Consider the following 19,545-nt stretch of genomic DNA (forward strand, 5'->3'; position numbering starts at 1 on the left):
AGAGTTTAGAGAACAGAACTTGGTATATAACTTCTTAATGAATGAAGTTGAGATCTATTATACTATGTTGAATCTCTAAGACATTTTGCACACATAATTAATAATAAACACAAGCATGAAGACTTTCAAGAAATCGACCTAAAAAAGAATCAATAGTACTGCAAATCAGCATTTCCAAATGATATGATGCTAATATAAAAATATAATGAATTCTTACCGTTTGGTCTGCTCTGCTTGTGTTCTTACACATCAGTTTCATCATCTGTGATTGACCTACTGAGGTCGGGTCAAAGGTCAGACCATCTTGTCCCAAGACAATGCCATGGAGCGTTTGGTCTTTCTTCAATCTGTAAAACATTAGAATCAACAGTTATTATACAGGATTGGAAGGATACATTTTTGAGAAGAAAAAAAAACAACTAAAATCAAATAACTGTAATGGAAGTCAATATCAGGTATAAGATCAGACACAAGGAAATGAAACCGAGAAATCAGTTATTTTTGTTTGTTCAATATTTCCTTCGTTTGGGTAAAAAGACTCTTTCTCTTGGAAGTACATAAGAGGGAAACTCATATTACAAATGATTCATCATAAGTTAACCAAAATAATTCTGTGAAATTGATATTGCACAACAGATTAAGATGTACATACATTACAACCTCTAGCTAACCCTTAGGATTGGAAAAATATGTTTGCTATAGAGAAAGATGTCACTTTAGTCATCTTACAATATTTTAATGTCATGATGGTACTTACTTGGCAGTAGCCTGAGCTGGGGCAGGTAGAGGAGCTACACTGCTCACAGGCTGAGTTGGGGATCGGTCCTTGCGTGGTGATCGGATTTTTCTTCCTAATCTCCCAGTCAGGCTAAGCAACACTCTTGACATGTTAGTGTAGAAGAGTGACCAGGTGTTGGAGCCAGGCTCTATGTCAAACTCTAGAAGAGGGTTAAAGTGTACTTGATAAAATACAGATGAACCACCTTAATAAGGACAACGTTTGTAAGCAGTACTAGTAGTAATTCAGTTTTGTAGAAGGTCTACTCTGTAGTAATACTTTTCTAAGGTCACAATATATTTCAGATGAGCAATAGTGAAGACTTGGCCAGTTTTATCTTGAAAAAACGAAAATTAATTTCAATACCAAATATATAGACAAATAGCCAAGAATAAAGTATGTTCACAGAAAATCATGTCACTTATACATATTCTTTGTAAATGCACAAATGTAAAGGAAGAAAAGGTTGGAGAGTTATATTATATTTGAATGGGTTAAAGTAGACTGTGAGGTAAATATCTTCCTGTTTTGTTTCTTAAAATATGAAATTTGTGCTGACTCACTTTCCTTGCAGTGTTCTTCTCCCAGAAACCTGACATCAAATGACACACCTCTCAATGGATTATCAGGAGACAAGCCAGCCTGACGTGATGTCATTTCACTTGGAGACAGCCTGAAGCAACAGAGATCAAATATACATGACCAATCAGAGTTGAACACAACAACAACAACAACAAAGAAAGTTACGGCTTTCCCAGAGATTCATAAAGAATTCATTCAATGTAAAACTCTTGACTCTACATGATGGAAAATCCTCAAAATCTTTCTAGTTTCACCATCCCATGTCCCCCATTGTTTACCCATTAAAGGGATCCGGTAACTTTGTCTCAGATTCTGAAACAAAATCCTGGATTTAGCTCATGCTACAATGATAATTATAAATTTAGGTCAGTCAGGAACCCAATGACTTTTACAAGCCGATCGCCTGTGTGATTATCAAGATACTTATGATTGGAAATCAAAACCAAATTTTGCGTTTGCTTAACGGTTTTCATAACACTACAGTCTATTGGGGAAAACTAGTATGGTAAAACCGGTCACTCAAAGATTTTAAACTTTTTTGAGGCACTTCTTGATCATTTTGAAGCGGGATTAAGTTTTAGGGCTTCAATATTACACCATATCACAGACACTGATGATGGGATAGGGCCGTGCATCTCAGATTTATCATTGTTAAACGATGCCTTTAAGTTGACGATCACTTTAAAATGTCTACTTACCTTTTAAGAAGTTTTCTGAGGACTTCATCTCCATAGAACAACCCCACCGCTGCCACCTCTGTGGTCTCTAAGGCACTCAGGATATCATCTTCCTTAGGACTGAAGATCACTGTCAACGTCTTACTCATCTTAGGTGAGATCACAAACTCACTAGGCTCTACATTCAGATGACTGCTGGGGAGCTTTACCTTTGCTCTGGAGTCTGCAGGAATCAAAGTTCACAGAGAGGAGAATAAAGACAATTGCTGTTGTGATTTGAAATTCTGACGGTCAACAAGTAAAATCCAACATACTTCTTCAGATTAAATAGAAGTGTTATTTCTGTTAATAGCATTCAACATACTTCATTACTTGTAAGCTAGATTTCTCTCATGTAAATTTTCTTCAACTTTCCTATGAAAATTTGTTTACTTTATTAATTTGTAAACAGTTATTAGCCCCAACAGGAATATGTAGAGATCCATTTGATATTTAAATGGAGTGATATATAAAACTTCTTACCATTGAAACACAGTGCTTTCACGAAGGCAGCCCTGAGTCCAGTATTGCGCACTTTGAATGTGAGTACAGTGTGTCGACCTGGGGTCAAAGGTCCAAAGTCATGCAAATATGTGTCTCCCCTGAGATTAGCGTCCTCCAGTACAAGATTGCTCACACCACCATAGCCACTTAAGGGTATCTGTTTGAGAGGAATGAAGTCATGAATTACACTAAAGAAAGTCTGATACAAATGCTGCCTACTTATATTTTGTCCATATCTACTTCCTCCTACGTTGCTGCTCGCTGTCTCTTTCTCTCATCAATCTTACATTATAAACTGTGTATTCCTTAAGATTACTTTGATAAATCAGTTTTATATTACTTAAACACCAATATATTTCATTCAATAGACGACTATAAGGCCAATACATGTACTTTAGAGTACTGGTGCTCACACTCATCATTATCATATATTAGTAGTAGAAAAAAAATTGTACTTTTTTAAATAAAAGAAAAAATAGCTTTGTTTGACATAAAAATAATGAAAACATGCAACACTTGCTTTAAAAACTTGTTAATTGGTACAGCACCTGGTGAGTAGCATGCTCTAATGTGAACAAAGAAGGAAGACTTGTCATGAATACATACAAGGTACTTGGTAGAACCATTGATGGGTTTGACGTCTAGGGTTCCTTTGAATGATGAGAGCTTTGAAGGGTTGAAGACAATGTCGACAGGGAAATCTTGCTTAGGTTTAATCACAACCTGACGTGAGCTGGAAAACTTCTTCTGATTCCCATGAGAGCTTTGCAACTGCCAATCAGAGAAAAGACGACGACTATTATTTATTTAACAACTTCCTTAAACAAGTAACTGATCAACGTGCTCTACAGTAAATTATTTCATTTCATTTCATTTATTTATTTCACTCTCTTTTAAAAAACATCAAAAGTATATACATGTTCGTTCATTATCAACATAGATAAAAAGTGGGGAATCATGATAGCCAAAATTGGCTTGATGAGAATGATCCCCAAATAAATACTAAGCATAAACAAGATACAAACTTATTTTATCTTGATCATTCCATTCAATTACGACACTGCACTTAGCGTATACCCACTCCATTTTTATGGATGCAAACATGCTCATCCAACGTCATTGACATTTGTACTCTACTCGATACCCATTGAATACTTAGTTGTATTTCTATTGAACATCTTGCTAGCATATTTCTTGCTACCATTATATTGATGTCAATGTAACACCTCCCTTGACTAACAGCTGTTATGCAATAATATGCATATTTGATTTTATTTGATTTGATTTATTGGTTTCTGCATCTTTTTTCTTTTTTTCATCAAACATTTTCATGAACATAATATGGCTTGATACAATATTTCAAGTGTATATAATTTTATACAGATAATAAACGATATTAAACAAATATATTGAATTTAAACGAATACATTGAATGCATGATTAACATACATTAGATACAGGAGGGCTACAGAAATAAGCAAAGTAGCTTGACGTGCCGGCAGCCCTCAACTTAGATACAACAATACAAATAAAAATAAAAAAGAGTGACTTGCAGAAAAGAAAAGGAAAGGGGAGAGAAGGAGGAGGAGGAGGAGCGTTGGTAATAATACAATAAATCTCATACATCTGCTGATTGAATGCAGGTTCATTCATGAATGAAAAAACGATGCTAGGTCATGAGATGGGGTCATTTCCCCAGTGCATTAAAGAGCCTTGAAGGATATCTTCAAACCGCTTAGAGGCAATATGCAATTTGCGGTATACAAATATCTTATTATTAGCAGCAGCATGTCTCTTAACATAATATTACCATCCTCGCTAAACTTTAGAAAAGAGTAAGTGACAATGAGTAAAGACAAATTTTCAAGGCTTATTTTTTCTCACTTTAATACTCCAGTATGTGGCAAACTTCCATAGTAAAAGATGGTTCAGTTGAAATCATGGTCATCAAGAAATAAGATTGAATGATAAGATGTGAAACTGACCTGGTAATCCTCACAATCTCGTATGGTGAGTTTGAGGGACACAATCTCACTGCTTGGATTCCGAAGTGTCGCACTCTTTTTCCTGAAGAGAGAGAGAGAGAGAGAGGGGGAAAATGATCAAATACAGAGAATCAAATTTGTCAAGCTAAGAAATATAGATTATCATATTGTGAATCAAGAGTTTGACAAATTTTCTTCACAAAATGTGTGAATAACTTAAGGTGCATCTATTGACAAGGTAAAACAAAAAAGGAACAGCCTATGCTGTAGAGGTGTTGTGGACTAGTGGATAAGTCACCTGACTGCAGATCACAAGGTACGGGGTTCAAGTCCCGCCGCGGCACTAATGTCCTTTGGCAAGACGTTAATCTAAATTTGCCACTCTCCACCCAGGTGTAAATGGGTACCTGATATGCTTGAGCGCTATTTGGCAGCTCGGCTACGACCAGGGTAATAAGTGTAAAGTGCCATGAGCGTCAGAACCTGACGGATACTGGCACTATATAAATAACCATATTATTATTATGCTAGCAATACATATCCCTCTATGTAAATAGATGGGAAACCTCATGCAAGGCCATAATAATCAACTCCTTTCAGTATAGGCATCAAAAGAAAAAAACAATACAGATTTTCGTTTACTTAGGGTAAATTGAATGAGGATGTACTTACAAAGATTTCCCCAGTGGAATTCCTCCGAAAGATATATACTGCTTGTTGCATAGGACCTGGGCATATTGTTTGGGCTTGACTCTCTGTTCAGCAGTCTGGATCTCTCCACGTAGTTGAAGCTCATAGTTTGGCCCGTCTGATTTACCTTGTATGAACAGAGGCCTATGGAAGGAAGACAAACACATGACAATATCATTAATACCCCTGTATTAACTCAGTCCACTTGGTACTTGGTACTTGGTTGGGTAATCCGTTGGGAAGCTCACTCAGGAAGCTATACTGGGATGGTAGGTGAGGCGCGTAGCTACAAGGAGTGTCATGAATTGCAGGAATGGTGTGTGGACAAAGCACTCGTTAAGTCCAGTGCAAGTAAAAACTAAGCTAGTAAGCTTATATGATGTGGGAACCAACAGGAGGCTGTATCAATCTGGTGGAGGGTAGAGCAGCCTCCTTGAAGTTGGTTATTCATGTTGCATTGACTGCTGAGCCTGCCTGGCAGATAATTCCAGGTCCTTATTGCTCTTGGATATGTACTCTCTCCATTGTTAATATTAAGTCATGTACATGTATGTGATAAATTGATAATTCACATGTACATTAATAGCACATATTGAAACAAAGAGCATATACATATCTACTTGTTATCCTAAATTTGCATGCACAATACAAGCTCTCTTATTACAACATCTCTCCAAGCAAAACTGCTTTCTACATAGGCTTATTTCAAACAGATCTTGCTGCATGTAAATGACCACTAATTAAGCTTTCAGAGAACCACTCTTGGTAATGCTAGATACACTAACGATAACAATTACACGATATCATCCTATGAAAAGACTCACGCTTCAACGACAGCCATCTCTTCTTTTGGTGTGAATCTGACCAGTATGTCCCTCTGTTGACCAGGCTCTAGGACCAGCGTGTCTGGGACCACCTCAAATGAATCGATACCCCTTGGTAGTCTCAGTCTCATATCAAGTCGGACGTTCCCTGCGTTTTTCAGCAGCAGGTTCCTACTCGCTGTCTGACCAACAGTTGACTTGAACAGGAAGGCCTCTTGCTGTAGGGTCAAAGGTCACATATATTACCATCACAATGAATTTAAGATTTGCATCATTACATATTCATAGACACGTCAGCCTGAATTTCAAATAATGATGTACAAAATTATACAATGTGAAAAACCAAAAAACGGCCTAAACCTAAGTAAACAAACAGTCCTTTTGGGACTTGCTACACAATATGTCATTCAAAGCTTTCCTAAAAAGCACACTGATATCAACTCATTCGCTGATTGTTTGTTGATTATATTTTGTATGGAAATGTAAGGGATCACCTATCATGTAACTTTATATAGTCCAGATGCTCTTTACAGAGAGGCTTGTGATAGGTACCTTAGGATGAACAATTGTAAATAATAATCAACATATTTCTATGATTTTAAGGGGAATTTGTTTTAATCATACAAAGTTACATGCAATATTTCCAAATATTCTTAGTAAAGCATTATTGCTACTTACAGCAAGAGAGTCTGGCAGATGGAGTTTGGCCACACCTACTCGAGCACAAAGGTCAACATCAGCCAATGAAACGGAGCGCTCCGGGACGTCAAGCTCCATCTTGAGATTGAGATGGATGTTCTCAGGAGGACCAAGAGAAGCTGCTTTGAGATGAGGTTCACTCCGCTGAGTTGTGAGCTTGACTGTGATTCCAGCTGGTGGTCTCATCACTTCACCATCGATAGTGGTGGTAGAATGAGCCTGGGGATTATCAACGATTCAAAGTGATTACTATCATGGCAGGTTACTGATTTGTACATGGTATACAATAACCAATTATATTCATTCCAAAACCAAACACATGAAACATATACAACTCAAATATTGAAACAATAACTGAGCGAGAACAAGACAGACAGTGATAGAGAGACAGATACAAACAGACAAAGAAGAGATCTAGAGTGAGATAGAAATTCAAGGATGGAGTCTGAGGGGAAGAAGGAAATAAAATATGCAAGATATAATAAGAAGGGAGAGAGAGAGAGAAGTGGGATGGGAGCAAGATCAAGATAGAAATAGCCTATAATCTAGGCAGAGTGCCGAGCTTTTTTCTTTGCTGCTAGACTAACCCTAAGCAGAACGTCTGATACGGCGAGACTACGAACCGTGAGTCGCGAAGCGGCTCACCGCCTATAATCACTGGTCTAGCTTTAGTCGTTGTTTTTTTATTATCGACCTTGAATCCGTGCCAGTTTTCGTACGAAAAACTGCCGCGGATTCAAGGTCGATAATAAAAAAACAACGACTAAAGCTAGACCAGTGATTATAGGCGGTGCGCGGCTCACGGTTCGTAGTCTCGCCGTATCAGACGTTCTGCTTAAGGTTAGTCTAGCAGCAAAGGAAAAATCTCGGCACTCCGCCTAGATTATAGGCTAAGATAGAAAGGGAGAGCATTGTTAGAAAAAGAAAGGGAAGGGAGAGTGAAGGGAGAGTGATGGGGAAGAGAGAGAGATTCAATATCAGCTTTGATTCTTACTGGTAATGTGAGATGAAGTGGTCTAGCTGGAGCTGCAGATGTGCAGAGGTCTTGCCCATTTTCAGCAGTGATTGTTGCTGTGTACCACACTGCTACCATCTGAAACACAAATCAACTCAAACAATCTCATAATCAGTCTTTAAAAATGTACTTCTTTTTTTTACAATGCAAATCTTAATTTTGTTTATGTTGCTGTTAATGCTTTGTATTCCTTTTTTTTTTTTTTTTTTCCTACAATGATTTTCTCTTCTCCTTATATTTCTATTGCTAAAGGATTTTTACCTTTCCTTTCTTTTTAACTTTCCCTTGCTGCATCCCTCCCATCCTTCGATAAATATTAGTTTTTGAGCAAGTAAATCCTTCATCGCTAACTTCATGAATCACCTCTGGAAAGAACCCCTTTGGAAATGCAAGTATAGTTAAATTAAATTAAGAGAAGGTTGAGTTCTGGGAAGAAGTGAAAAATAATTTGTGAGCGTTACCATTGTATTATAATGCAAGTGTGGAAGATCATCAGACAAAAATGTTCCCTGAAAATATTCTAAATATGGCATGTAGCATCATAAAAATCGGGACAGATTTTTATGCCACATGTTTGTGTAGTCCCATATACATCTTTCTGTGTACAGTGATTGTAACTTTACCAAGACTGGGCCAAATTTCTCATCATTTTGAAGATTCAAGAACCTTGCAGTACACACAAATACTGATATTTTAGAAGATCAACCTTTTCTGATCAATTCCACAACGTTTCTTTCACAATGCAATTGCATGACCAGAACTAAACTTTATCTTTAATAGATCATACACTACTTCATGCACCCTCCACATACACATCTGTTATGAGGGTACATGATTGGGTTAGTGTTATGAGGGTACTACCTTGTTGACAAAGAATAGTCTGACTGGAAGTGAAGAGCGCCCTCTGTTGATCAAACGAACAGTCTTTGATCTTTCCATACCAAACACCATCTCTCCCAAATCAAGTCTTCCTTTAACTGTACCTTCAACCTGACATGAATCAATAGAAACAAAAAGACTGTTTATAAAAACATCTCAAATACAGAAGCCTCATCTCCTTACAAATGTGTTGTGGTAATGTCAATAGTTTTCAGCTCTAGAATGTTGTATTTTCATGGAAATATCAACAAGGATCTTCAAATCACTATAGCTTCTCATTTTGTTTTAAATCTTGTGATAACAATGAAAATGTAAGGACACATGTCCACTGACTTTCATGTTGTTAATCAGAAGATGTTATCTAAGTAACCCTTCACACACAGTTCATTTAACTTTAATTCATTAAGTCTTTGTTTTCCCCTCATATACATGGGAAACTATTAACCAGGATTCTCATACATTCAACAGTGCTGGCTGATACAAAGATACATACTTCTAATTAGATTCCAGTTCATACCTCTATTTCAGGCAGCTCTGCAACAGCCCTCAACGTCATCATAGGTGGCGCTGTGACACGTAGCAGACCAGCCTCACTATCAGCCACCACAGGACTGGATCCAACCTGTATCTTAGCTTCATGAATGCCTGGTTGACGGGGTGCAAAGGTTATCTTGTGTTCCTCTGTGGTGTATGGTCCTATGATGATACGAGGTCGCATGAAGAACACACGCGAGGAATGGTCCACCTGCAACATAGGAGGTAAACATCTCTAGCATTAGGAATGGGGATGGACTCTTCAAGCATAATAAATGATGGCAAAATAATGGCAGCCATACTTGCCGAGGTAGAAATTGTGGAGCGCCGAGGTGTCAAGTCTGACAGACATAAGCGCTCTACAAGACCCCACAATTTTTTGTATTAGTACTTTTAATTGTATTTAAATGTGTCCAACATAGTGGGGAATCATGAACAAGATTGAAGCAAATTATTGGTGAATTATCTCACCAAAGCGACATTTCAAAATAATGTCTTCTCAGCTTAATGGACAATTTGAACGCACCAATTCTGTAAGGTGGTGTCACTATGGCTACAAGGTGCCTGAACTGATATGAGCTGCATGCTACATACTGTGCTGATCACATTGGATTTACCATCAACATGAACAGCTTGTCAACAATTTACCATGTGAGGTCATTCCTTACCTCCTCTCCATTGATAGACAGGGAGACTACTTCTAGGAAGCACTGAAGCCACCGAGACGAAGGATTCTGTAGCTGGATAGAATCTTGAGCTGCGATACCGATGCAAGCAACATCTCGGAAACGATGTTCATAGGGAACAATCAGGTTGGACACTATTGAAGCTGGGGCACCTACATCATGACAAATGAATTAGAATTTGACACCTATAAACGTTTCTCATAGGCAGAGAAGATATACAGTAATTAGAATTAGAAAGATACAAGATTCTTGATAACTGGTTTCTTAAATACCCACTGTACACAACTCTTGTACACAAAGAACTCATACATGGGATGATAAAGCAATAGGTTTTAGTGACATTTCCTACATCTTCTGATATTAGCCACTTTATGGTCATCCAGAAAACACAACCATCACAGGTAAATTTGGTATGATTTCACATGCATTTAATTCAACAGTATGATAAATCATTTCACCTATTCAAAAACATCTATATTTAGTGATAAACCAAGAGCTCAAAAGCTACTAAGATTGTTTGCTACTCACCGGTAGGATGACTCAAGGGGGGTACAGGAACTGTTGGTCCAGAATGAACAGCAGTTTCAAGAAGTCCTGCCACACCATTAGTCTTGGTATCTTGCATATGATATGCTGGCCATAACAAGGGGTTCATAGAATGGGGTTCAACTGATCGAGAGCGAAGACGTCTCTGTGGCTGCTGCTGCTGCTGCTGATGTCCCCCTAGTCTTGCTGCGTAAGGATCCGGGTGTAGGGAAGGGGCACCGGATCCACCTGTCGGGTCCATACCGTGAGGGGCTCCATAGGGATTCGATGCAAGGGGTGCGGTTTGTCCAAGATACAGGCCAGGCTGGCGAGGCCCATGAGGTATTCCCAAATGACTAGCTGAATGTGGCTGCAATGTTTCATGAAGGCTTGGAATATTTGTTGAAGAGAGTTTGGATACTGGTCTGTCATTCACATAGTGCTGGAGGAAATTAGTCTCTGATAGAGCTTGATTGGTATAGAATGTTGGTTGTTCTACGTAAGATGGTAAGACCAGTCTCCTGGTAGGATTAGGTATCGACGATGCAGTAGCTGCTGAGCTGGTGTATTGTTGGTGGTAAGGAGGAGGAGCAAGGTGATGAGTGCCAGCAAAACTTGGCGGGTTTTCAAGACCCTTGTTAGTATTGTCCATTTCTGGTTTTGTACCACGCTTTGGGGTTGAGCAAGATCGGTCGCTGCTTGAGGATGCACTCTTGTTCATACTACTGGCAATGCTATGAGTACGTGAAGATCCACTACTTCTTGGGCTCACTAGCTCAGGGGTTTCTGCCACTAAAGTTCTATTGGTAGACTGTGCAAGAAGCGTCCTTTCAGCATCTGAACCTGCTGATGTGTTTTGTTTTGATGGACCAACTGGAGACTGCAGAGGTGATTGCCTCGGGGAAGGAACTGGAGAAATAATTTCAGCATTTATCGCTGAGAAATTATGGCTTCCTTCAATATCATCAAGAGTGACAGGTAGTTCTCTTGACCCCTTCCACATTTCTTGTACATGAGCAACATTTGATACAGTAAGCTGAGGTGCATTACCAAAATGTGGTAATCTATGTGGGTGTTCACTACTGAATCCAGAATCCACTTCAGCATCAACAACCACATCTTTCCTTTCTCCTAGACAAAAACCTTCCACTCTTTGACGATTCGTAGCATTCTCAATTCTCCTGTCACGCGGTGTTTGTATGATCCTATGCTTTCCCAAAATGATATCAGCTTGACTGTCCATGGAGAAGCGAGATACATCCACTTCCCTCATAACTTCTGCATCTTCAAGCCCTTCAGGAGGTCGTTGTTGACCCTTATTGCTCAGTGCATCATGAATGCTGGTTGATTCATGTCTTCGACTTTGTGGAGCTGCAGGTGCATCAGGTCTTTTGAAGACATCATCATCCCTTGAGGCAGTCTTTTGTGAGCCATTTTTTCCAAAAGAAGCACCATCAATTGTCCTTCTCTGTCTCAAGGACTCTTTTGGTCTGCAGGGTGATCCATCCAAGGAATTTCTCTGAATCAGAGAACTACTGGCATCACGCCTGTCCTTTGGTGGGGTCTTCTTGTCCTTCTGCCTCGGTGAGGCACTATTTGACCTTTGCTGAGTCAAAGAAAGTGATGTAACTTGATCCTCAAGATCATGTCCAGTGACTGATGGGGTCCTGGATGTCATGCTAGGTTCTACCTCTGTAGGTTCCCCATCTGGAATGGCCTGGCTTCTTGGTTCTACCATTTGACCCAACTCAAGATTCTGTCCATTCCCTTTCCTCTTGGGGACATTGTACACAGATCCTCTGGATAAGATTTCTCTGTTAAAATCATCTCCTGGAGCTACTGTCCGATGAGCAAGGTGACTGTGGGACTTTGGCATCTCTAAACTATCTCTTGATTTTCTATGCTTTGATACAACTGGAATACTCTGTGACTTTAGTGGACCAATATTTTCTTTCAATGCACGATTTGTTCTATTCGATGCACTTGACAGATTATCTCTACTTTTCTGCTGCAGTGTCCTAATATCCTGGCTAGAGTCTTCCACTCTGGCATACATGTCAGGATGCCTTACACTAGAAGAATCATGACCTTGTCTTGAAACCTCTTCATTTCTTGACAATCGATCAAATTGTCCGGCATTTCCATTAGATAATTTTTTCTTCTGTAGCTTCTTAGAGTCATCAACCGCTACAATTTTTCTTTGACTCTCCAAGTCTTTCATATCTTTGAGTTTATCTTGGGAACTTCTAACACTTGTGCGACTCTGGTTTCTCTTGTAATTTTCATTATCATCCTCAAAATCTTGAAAATCAATTGTATCTGATATATCTGTCCCTCTGACAGGCAGTCCGTCTCTTGTTATTTCAGCAAAGTAATCATCACCTAGTTGACTTGCCCTTTCTGTGAAATCTTCTTTTAATAAGGACCTATCACTATTGCACTTTTCATATGATCCTGACATTCTTTTCCTATTTATTGCTGGTTGTTCATCTATTCCCTGTGACCCTCTAGATGAGCTTGAACTTCTGCTCTGCTGCCCTGATCCACCTGAACCATCTAAAGATGATCGCTCCTTCAACTCTTCGTTATCTTTCAATGTCCTGTCATATCCTGATAACTTTGGTCTACCATTCATACGTGAAATTAAAGGTTTCTGTTCTTCTTGTTTTCTGCTATGTGCTTTATCTCTCAATTGAGATGTTGTATCGAGCTGATCCATCGTTTTTCTTTCTCCGTGCTTTGACTTCAGAGGATCGACTCTTCTAGTCTGTGAATGCCTAGGCTTGGCTGCATCCTGCTTGGCAGCTTTCTGTTTAGCTTCTTCTTTAGCTGCTGCTACCTTGTTGGATGCAGAAAGGATCATCTTAGCAAGCTGCTGTGGATCTGCCGTGCTGGAAGCCTGAGCAATGGCTGCAGTCAGGAAGCTCAGGTCCATTGGAGGTGTCTGGTATCCTTCAGGAGGATCCACAAGGGAATCAGAAGCAATCTCATCTACCACCCTTGTCTTCTCAGACCTATTCTCCTTTCTACTCTTCTCACCAAATGGAAATGCAGAGGCCCTGGATGGAACATAGACTCCAGACCTGTTCTCTGGTTTCTCCTCCTGTCTTAATACATGACTGGCTTTCTGACTCTCAATTCCAGTGGATGATTCTCCTACTTCAACTGGCTTTGGTAGATTTTGGAAGGATCTAGATACATCTATAAGATAAATAAAGGAATAAATACAGTTATAAAGTTACAACAAGATTTAGTTTACAATATTGAACAATGCTTTTGTTTTCCTACTTGTAAAACAAACATTTTTTTTCTTTCTCAAATGTAAATGTGTGGTGAGTTACATGTACATGTAGCTTGAAAAGCTGATGTTGCCATAAAAATTAATTACACTCCTGCATAAACCTATTTCAAACTCCATTCTGAATGCAAAAATCATTCCATCATTCTTATCAACATAAACATTCTTTTTCAAATCTCTGAACTGGTTTAATTGGTAAACGAGTGACATACCATGAGTATTTTGTCCAACCCCAGCTTCTCTCTGAGATGCTGGATAGATGTCCTCATCCTCATGGTTACTAACTATCATGGATCTATTGATCAGGGGATATGAAGGAACCGGTGGAGGAGAGATGATTGTGCCGTCTCCAAAGTGAGGCTGGGTGGATGAAAAGAAAAAAAGCAGAAGATGAATGATTTACATTGCAATTGAAGTGGCATGGTGGCTTAGTGGTAGAGCAGTGGTCTCATAACTGGAAGGTCCCAGGTTAGGTTTGAAACCAAGTAAGTGCACCAGTGCCCTTTGTTTAGGCATTGATCGTCAACACATTCCTCAGATATGACATACATCTGTAGATCCCCTGGTTTGTTATTAACAAAAAAAATATACTTGCTATCTTTGGTGATAGGTTACCATCATCATCATCACCCTCACCCTCACCCTCATCATCATCATCATCATCATCATCACCACCACCATCACCCTCATCATCACCACCACCATCATCATCATCATCATCATCATCATCATCATCATCATCATCATCATCATCATCATCATCATCATCATCATCATCATCATCATCATCATCATCATCATCATCATCATCATCATCATCATCACCTCACTCATCCTTACCTTAGCTCCACCACAATCACCAGAGAGAGAACCAAGTGCCTCAGACCTCATAGCAAGGAGCATCTCAGCAGAACGATTATAAGATTTCTCATCGTCCCATGCTACAGCAGCCGATAGGGAGAGGGAATCACGCAGGGTCATGTGACCACCATTAGGCAGGTCCCATCCTGATTGGACATCGTCTCCCATGTCACGTGACATGTCCTCATCCTATGAATGATGACAATAATCATAGAATGTTTCCTATACATGTTTGCACTTTGAATACTACCAGCCTGGCTTTGGCCCTTGGCAATGAAATGAAATTTCCTTTGTTCAAGTTTACAATAACAATTGTTCTGTCAAAAAATACTGTGTGTTAATGATATCAGTAATTTAAACAGGTTGGCACTGAAATCGCCCCAAAAAACTGCTGGATAGGGAGAGGGAGAGAGGGAGAGAGAGAGAGGGGGGAGGGAGAGAGAGAGAGAGGGGGGAGGGAGAGAGAGAGAGAGGGGGGGGAAGAGGGAGGGAGAGAGAGAGATTTAAATTTGAAGTACTCACTGGAATTATTCTATTGTCAACTGGCTGTTATGGTTGAATATGGTATTGATTCCTATTGACAACTACACTTTCATATTAAAGGTAATACAAAGTTTTGGGAAATTTTGAAAATTGGGTGGATAGTGATTCTTTACAATTTTGATATATTTGGATGCCCCTGTGGATGTATTATAAGCACTAGAAAACTTAGCCCTTAAACTACTTCTGCTTTCGAGAAAAATTGAATATAAAAATTTACCGGTGCTCCCGGTAAATTTTGATAAATTTCAAATAGCGCCCACGGCCGTACAATGGTAGCTGCAATCGTGAAAATCTCAGAATATGTAGTTGTGATTTATAATTTCCGAACGGGAACAACTAATCGGTAGATTTTAGTCAAGAAATATTGTTTTATAGCTTGATTAAAGGGATCGTTTAACAATGTTAAATCTGAGATACACGGCCCTACGTATTATCAGTGTCTGTGATATGGTGTAATATTGAAGCCCTAAAAAAATCCCGCTTCGAAATGATCAAGAAATGCCTCGAAAAAGTAAAATTCTTTGAGTGACCGGTTTTACCATACTCGTTTTCCCCAATAGACTGTAGTGTTATGAAAACTGTTCAGCGAACGGTTTTCAAAATTTGTAATTCTAATCATAAATATCTTGATCATCAGACAGGAGATCAGCTTGTGAAAGTCATGGGGCTCCTGACTGACCTCAAGCTTTATAATTATCATTGCAACATGAGCTAAATCCAGAATTTTGTTTAAGAATCCGAGACAAAGTTACCAGATCCCTTTAATATCTTGACCTTGAGAGGAAGCTATACAACATACAGAGTTTATTATTCACAATTTCATAACTTAGACTTGATTTCAACCGCGACAACGATCACTGAATATTGTAGGACCGCATATGCATCCAATATGCATCCAATATGCATCCAATATGCATCCAATATGTTCTGTAATATTAACATGACTTATTCACATAACTGCGACTTAATTAATATTTTCCTATTGACATTACTGTTTACTAGGTTAATGATATATGTTTATTTTGCAAACGAGTATTATTTTTGTAACTGTTCTGTATAAATGTTATAAACGATGTAAATATGTTCATTCAGGGCCCCATGGAAGACCACTACTTGTTGGTGAATGGGCTACCCTGTCAAAAGAATAGAAATAAATAAATAAATAAATAAATATGTTCATTTGAACCAAATTCATGACCCCATACCAAAACTTTGTATTACCTTTAACCTAGGTTTAATATAGTAACCTGTATTACAGGCAATAAGTAAAAGAGAAACTGACCTGTCTAAAAATATTCTCTCTTTCACACTCTTCTTGATCCTTGTCGATCAGTGCCGCAGCATCATCTGAAATAACAACATCATTCAATGAAACAATGTTTGGGGTACATGAAAGTGCATGTATGTTCTTAAAAGATAAAATTACTTTGAAATGGGAATATACACTTTGTTGAAAAGAACTGGGGGAAGAATTTGATGTGACAAATGGAAAATAAGTGAAAGCATAAAAAGATGAGAAATACAAATGATACATAACAACATCATTGCTGAATCCATAACTATCAGATCTTAAGGCTGTATGACAATGTTTTTAAAGCTTTTAGATTTAAAAGAAGAATTGCCATAAACGTGGCATACATTCCCAAGGAAAAAATAACATTATGTAGAGCATTTTTAACGCTACACAATCTTGTGTATGATATGTGTGACCACAAGCCTACTCTATGATAATTGACTTTGTTCAGTTGACAGAAACAAGGCTTGTATATGTATTTGTCAAAATTACAAGCATAGTCAATTCAATTAACCATTTCATGTGTCAGTACTTACATATAGATTTTGATGACTATAATAACAAAATATTTATTCAACTGAATCTTACCTTCACCAAAGAATTCATCTCCACTTCCAAACCCCATGTCTGTCATTGGAAGACCATTCTGATCTGGAAGCGGACCACTGTCAAAGGGATTATATGCACCATCTCCTATAATTTAACAAATTACACACAGTTAGCATTCACAAATTTTTAATCCTTCAGGGTCATAGAGTGGTTTAAAATGGCCCCTTCTGTCACAATCATCTTCGTTACATAAAATTTAGAATGAATACATCATTTTCATCATTGTCAAATACAATCTGAATTTGTATTTTAATGTAATGAAGTAGTATTTTCCCATATTTATTTTTTTTATAGATACAAATTTTTAGAAAGACAAAGATAATGACCACCATATACAAAAATAAATATGATTTTTCTTCAAACTTACCAAAATTATAAGCTTCAGCTCCATTCAGGTTTCCTGTCTCTTGAAAATCATCACCAAATCTCTGTAAAAAAATCATTAAAAAACACACATAATATATCATAATATATATATATATATATATATATATACCATACCGTATATATAAATATATATATATATCAATACCTGTCAACAAAACTGTTTGTTATTTCTTTTTTAACTCAAGCTTTAAAAAATGTCACAATAGAACTATGATTAGCATTAACCCTTTGATGAAATTGCCGATACAGATCTTGGTGAAAGGCTGCATATCCATTTGAGTAAAAGATGAACACATTTCAGTCAGTGTCTATACGAAATGCATGCTATATCAATATCAAACCATCAACACATCAAGATAAAAATATTTTGAAAGATTTGAATGCAGTTTCATTGTATGAAAAACAAACATAGATACTAAACGCTTGCATTACTATATAATTTTCTCTTACTTTATCATCGTAATCTATTTACAGCTACATGTCAACACAATTGTGAATCCCCAGGAAATCAAGATGTGTCACATCGTCTAAGCTTAGAGATCGTGTCTCAGAGAAAGAGGAGGTAGCATGAGGTTACCTTATGAAAGCTTGTTGAACCGTCACGCGGGAGGGATACATTGTTACTAAAGTTCATTGACCCTGCTCCTTGCTGCCAGATATCCGTCTCTCCAATTGGTTGTACTCTGGACTGTCCCTTTAATAGGAAATGAAGAAATGTAACAAAACAGTTTATATCAGGAGAGCACAGTACAGTCTAGATATTAGGAAGGAGCATCGCTCCAAGGGGATGCTCATATTCAAACCAGTTCAGAAAGATACTCCCTAAAAGCTCATATTTTAAGGTTTACTTTTTAATTTTTTGGGAATTCAAAACACTTCTTCCCTCTTGACAAAGCACATGCTAGCAAATGCTACAATCATAAATTGCACCATTGATAGTTGGTCAATAGTTGGACCAGAGAGCGAATGACACTCTGCTAATCATCATGGCAAGTATGTACAAAGTACAACGGTAGTAATTATGATGTGATGTGATGTGATGTTTGTAATTCATACAACGGCCAAAAAGAAAAAGTATTATTTAGCTCCCATGAGCCAGCCTTGGATAATGCCTTACCAAAAGAGTACTTGATTCTTAATGCCTTTAATATCAAAGAGCATTAACGCATCAACTTCATTTTGCACCAGGCATCTATTAGTTACAATTTTAGTAATCTACCTCTTGAGTTAAACACACCTCCACCAACTTCACACTATTAGGAAATACAACATCATTCTGATACTCACTGAAAAGACTCCCATGTGTGGAGCTCCATGATCACCCTCATCATCCTCATCATCTGCATCTTCATCATCATCAGCAGCACCCCGAGCCATGGCTGGACGGTCCATAGCACCACTCCCAGAGGTCATTGTCCATTCTCTGCTGCTCCTGTTAGCCCCCTGTCCTTGAAATGCCAGGAGGGTAGACTGACCAAAGGTGACCGGTGCATCTGGCAATCCAGAGCTGGTGGTCTCTCCATCACTCATACCATCACCACCTCCACCACCATCTCCAGGATCTAAGATAACCTACAAACAACAAACTAAATTTCAAAAGCAAGCACTCCTCTACGCTTCATACTTTCTATAGTGCGTATGTTTCAGAAGCACATTAAAATAAAATTAGACTTTGTAAAAAATTAGCCAATCATAATAAACAATTTAGTTCTAACTCAATAAAAGGTGGTTACGTTTCATCAAAATCACAAAGATGTTAAAAGCAGAATATCAATGTTCTTCCATGTAGAAGGTTTTTTAGTAGCAGCCCAAACCATGGCTGGACTGTCCATAGCACCACTCCCAGTGGTCACTGTCCATTCTCTGCTGCTAGCTCCCTGTCCTTGGAATGACATGGGTATACTGACCAAAGATGACCGGTGCCATAACGCTACTATATTTCTTGACTGAATTTTATCACAGTATATTTTCTTTGATTCTTTTTGTATTCATTCCCAGATGAAATGGCATCTTTTCACTGGACACATTTGTGAGTATGCTCACTTAAAGAAAACAATGTACTTTCTTCATGTGAAACATACAGTATATTAAACGCAGAGTTTGAGAAACAGAATATGATGATAAAGTGAATGTAAA

General features: G+C 38.3%; 1 protein-coding gene across 2 annotated transcripts in view; it reads right to left on the reverse strand.

Moving 5' to 3' along the window:
• The window catches only part of LOC586105, a 34,051-nt gene that overhangs the window by 4,216 nt on the left and 10,290 nt on the right, over positions 1-19,545 (reverse strand). For both annotated transcript variants that reach the window (XM_030975067.1, XM_030975068.1), the window contains exons 7-28: positions 18,697-18,981; positions 17,987-18,103; positions 17,390-17,450; positions 17,002-17,106; positions 16,402-16,466; positions 14,556-14,765; positions 13,928-14,075; positions 10,421-13,618; positions 9,875-10,044; positions 9,190-9,417; positions 8,655-8,783; positions 7,773-7,871; positions 6,758-6,997; positions 6,080-6,297; positions 5,238-5,399; positions 4,566-4,647; positions 3,187-3,351; positions 2,560-2,737; positions 2,059-2,260; positions 1,342-1,451; positions 758-938; positions 218-347 (exon numbers count right to left, since the gene is read on the reverse strand). In XM_030975067.1, the coding sequence (XP_030830927.1) occupies positions 218-347; positions 758-938; positions 1,342-1,451; positions 2,059-2,260; positions 2,560-2,737; positions 3,187-3,351; positions 4,566-4,647; positions 5,238-5,399; positions 6,080-6,297; positions 6,758-6,997; positions 7,773-7,871; positions 8,655-8,783; positions 9,190-9,417; positions 9,875-10,044; positions 10,421-13,618; positions 13,928-14,075; positions 14,556-14,765; positions 16,402-16,466; positions 17,002-17,106; positions 17,390-17,450; positions 17,987-18,103; positions 18,697-18,981 (6,483 nt within the window). The remainder of the gene's footprint in view (positions 1-217; positions 348-757; positions 939-1,341; positions 1,452-2,058; positions 2,261-2,559; positions 2,738-3,186; positions 3,352-4,565; positions 4,648-5,237; positions 5,400-6,079; positions 6,298-6,757; positions 6,998-7,772; positions 7,872-8,654; positions 8,784-9,189; positions 9,418-9,874; positions 10,045-10,420; positions 13,619-13,927; positions 14,076-14,555; positions 14,766-16,401; positions 16,467-17,001; positions 17,107-17,389; positions 17,451-17,986; positions 18,104-18,696; positions 18,982-19,545) is intronic.

This window comes from Strongylocentrotus purpuratus, unplaced genomic scaffold, assembly GCF_000002235.5.
Source record: "Strongylocentrotus purpuratus isolate Spur 01 unplaced genomic scaffold, Spur_5.0 spur5_scaffold_8, whole genome shotgun sequence".
Classification (NCBI taxonomy): domain Eukaryota; kingdom Metazoa; phylum Echinodermata; class Echinoidea; order Camarodonta; family Strongylocentrotidae; genus Strongylocentrotus; species Strongylocentrotus purpuratus.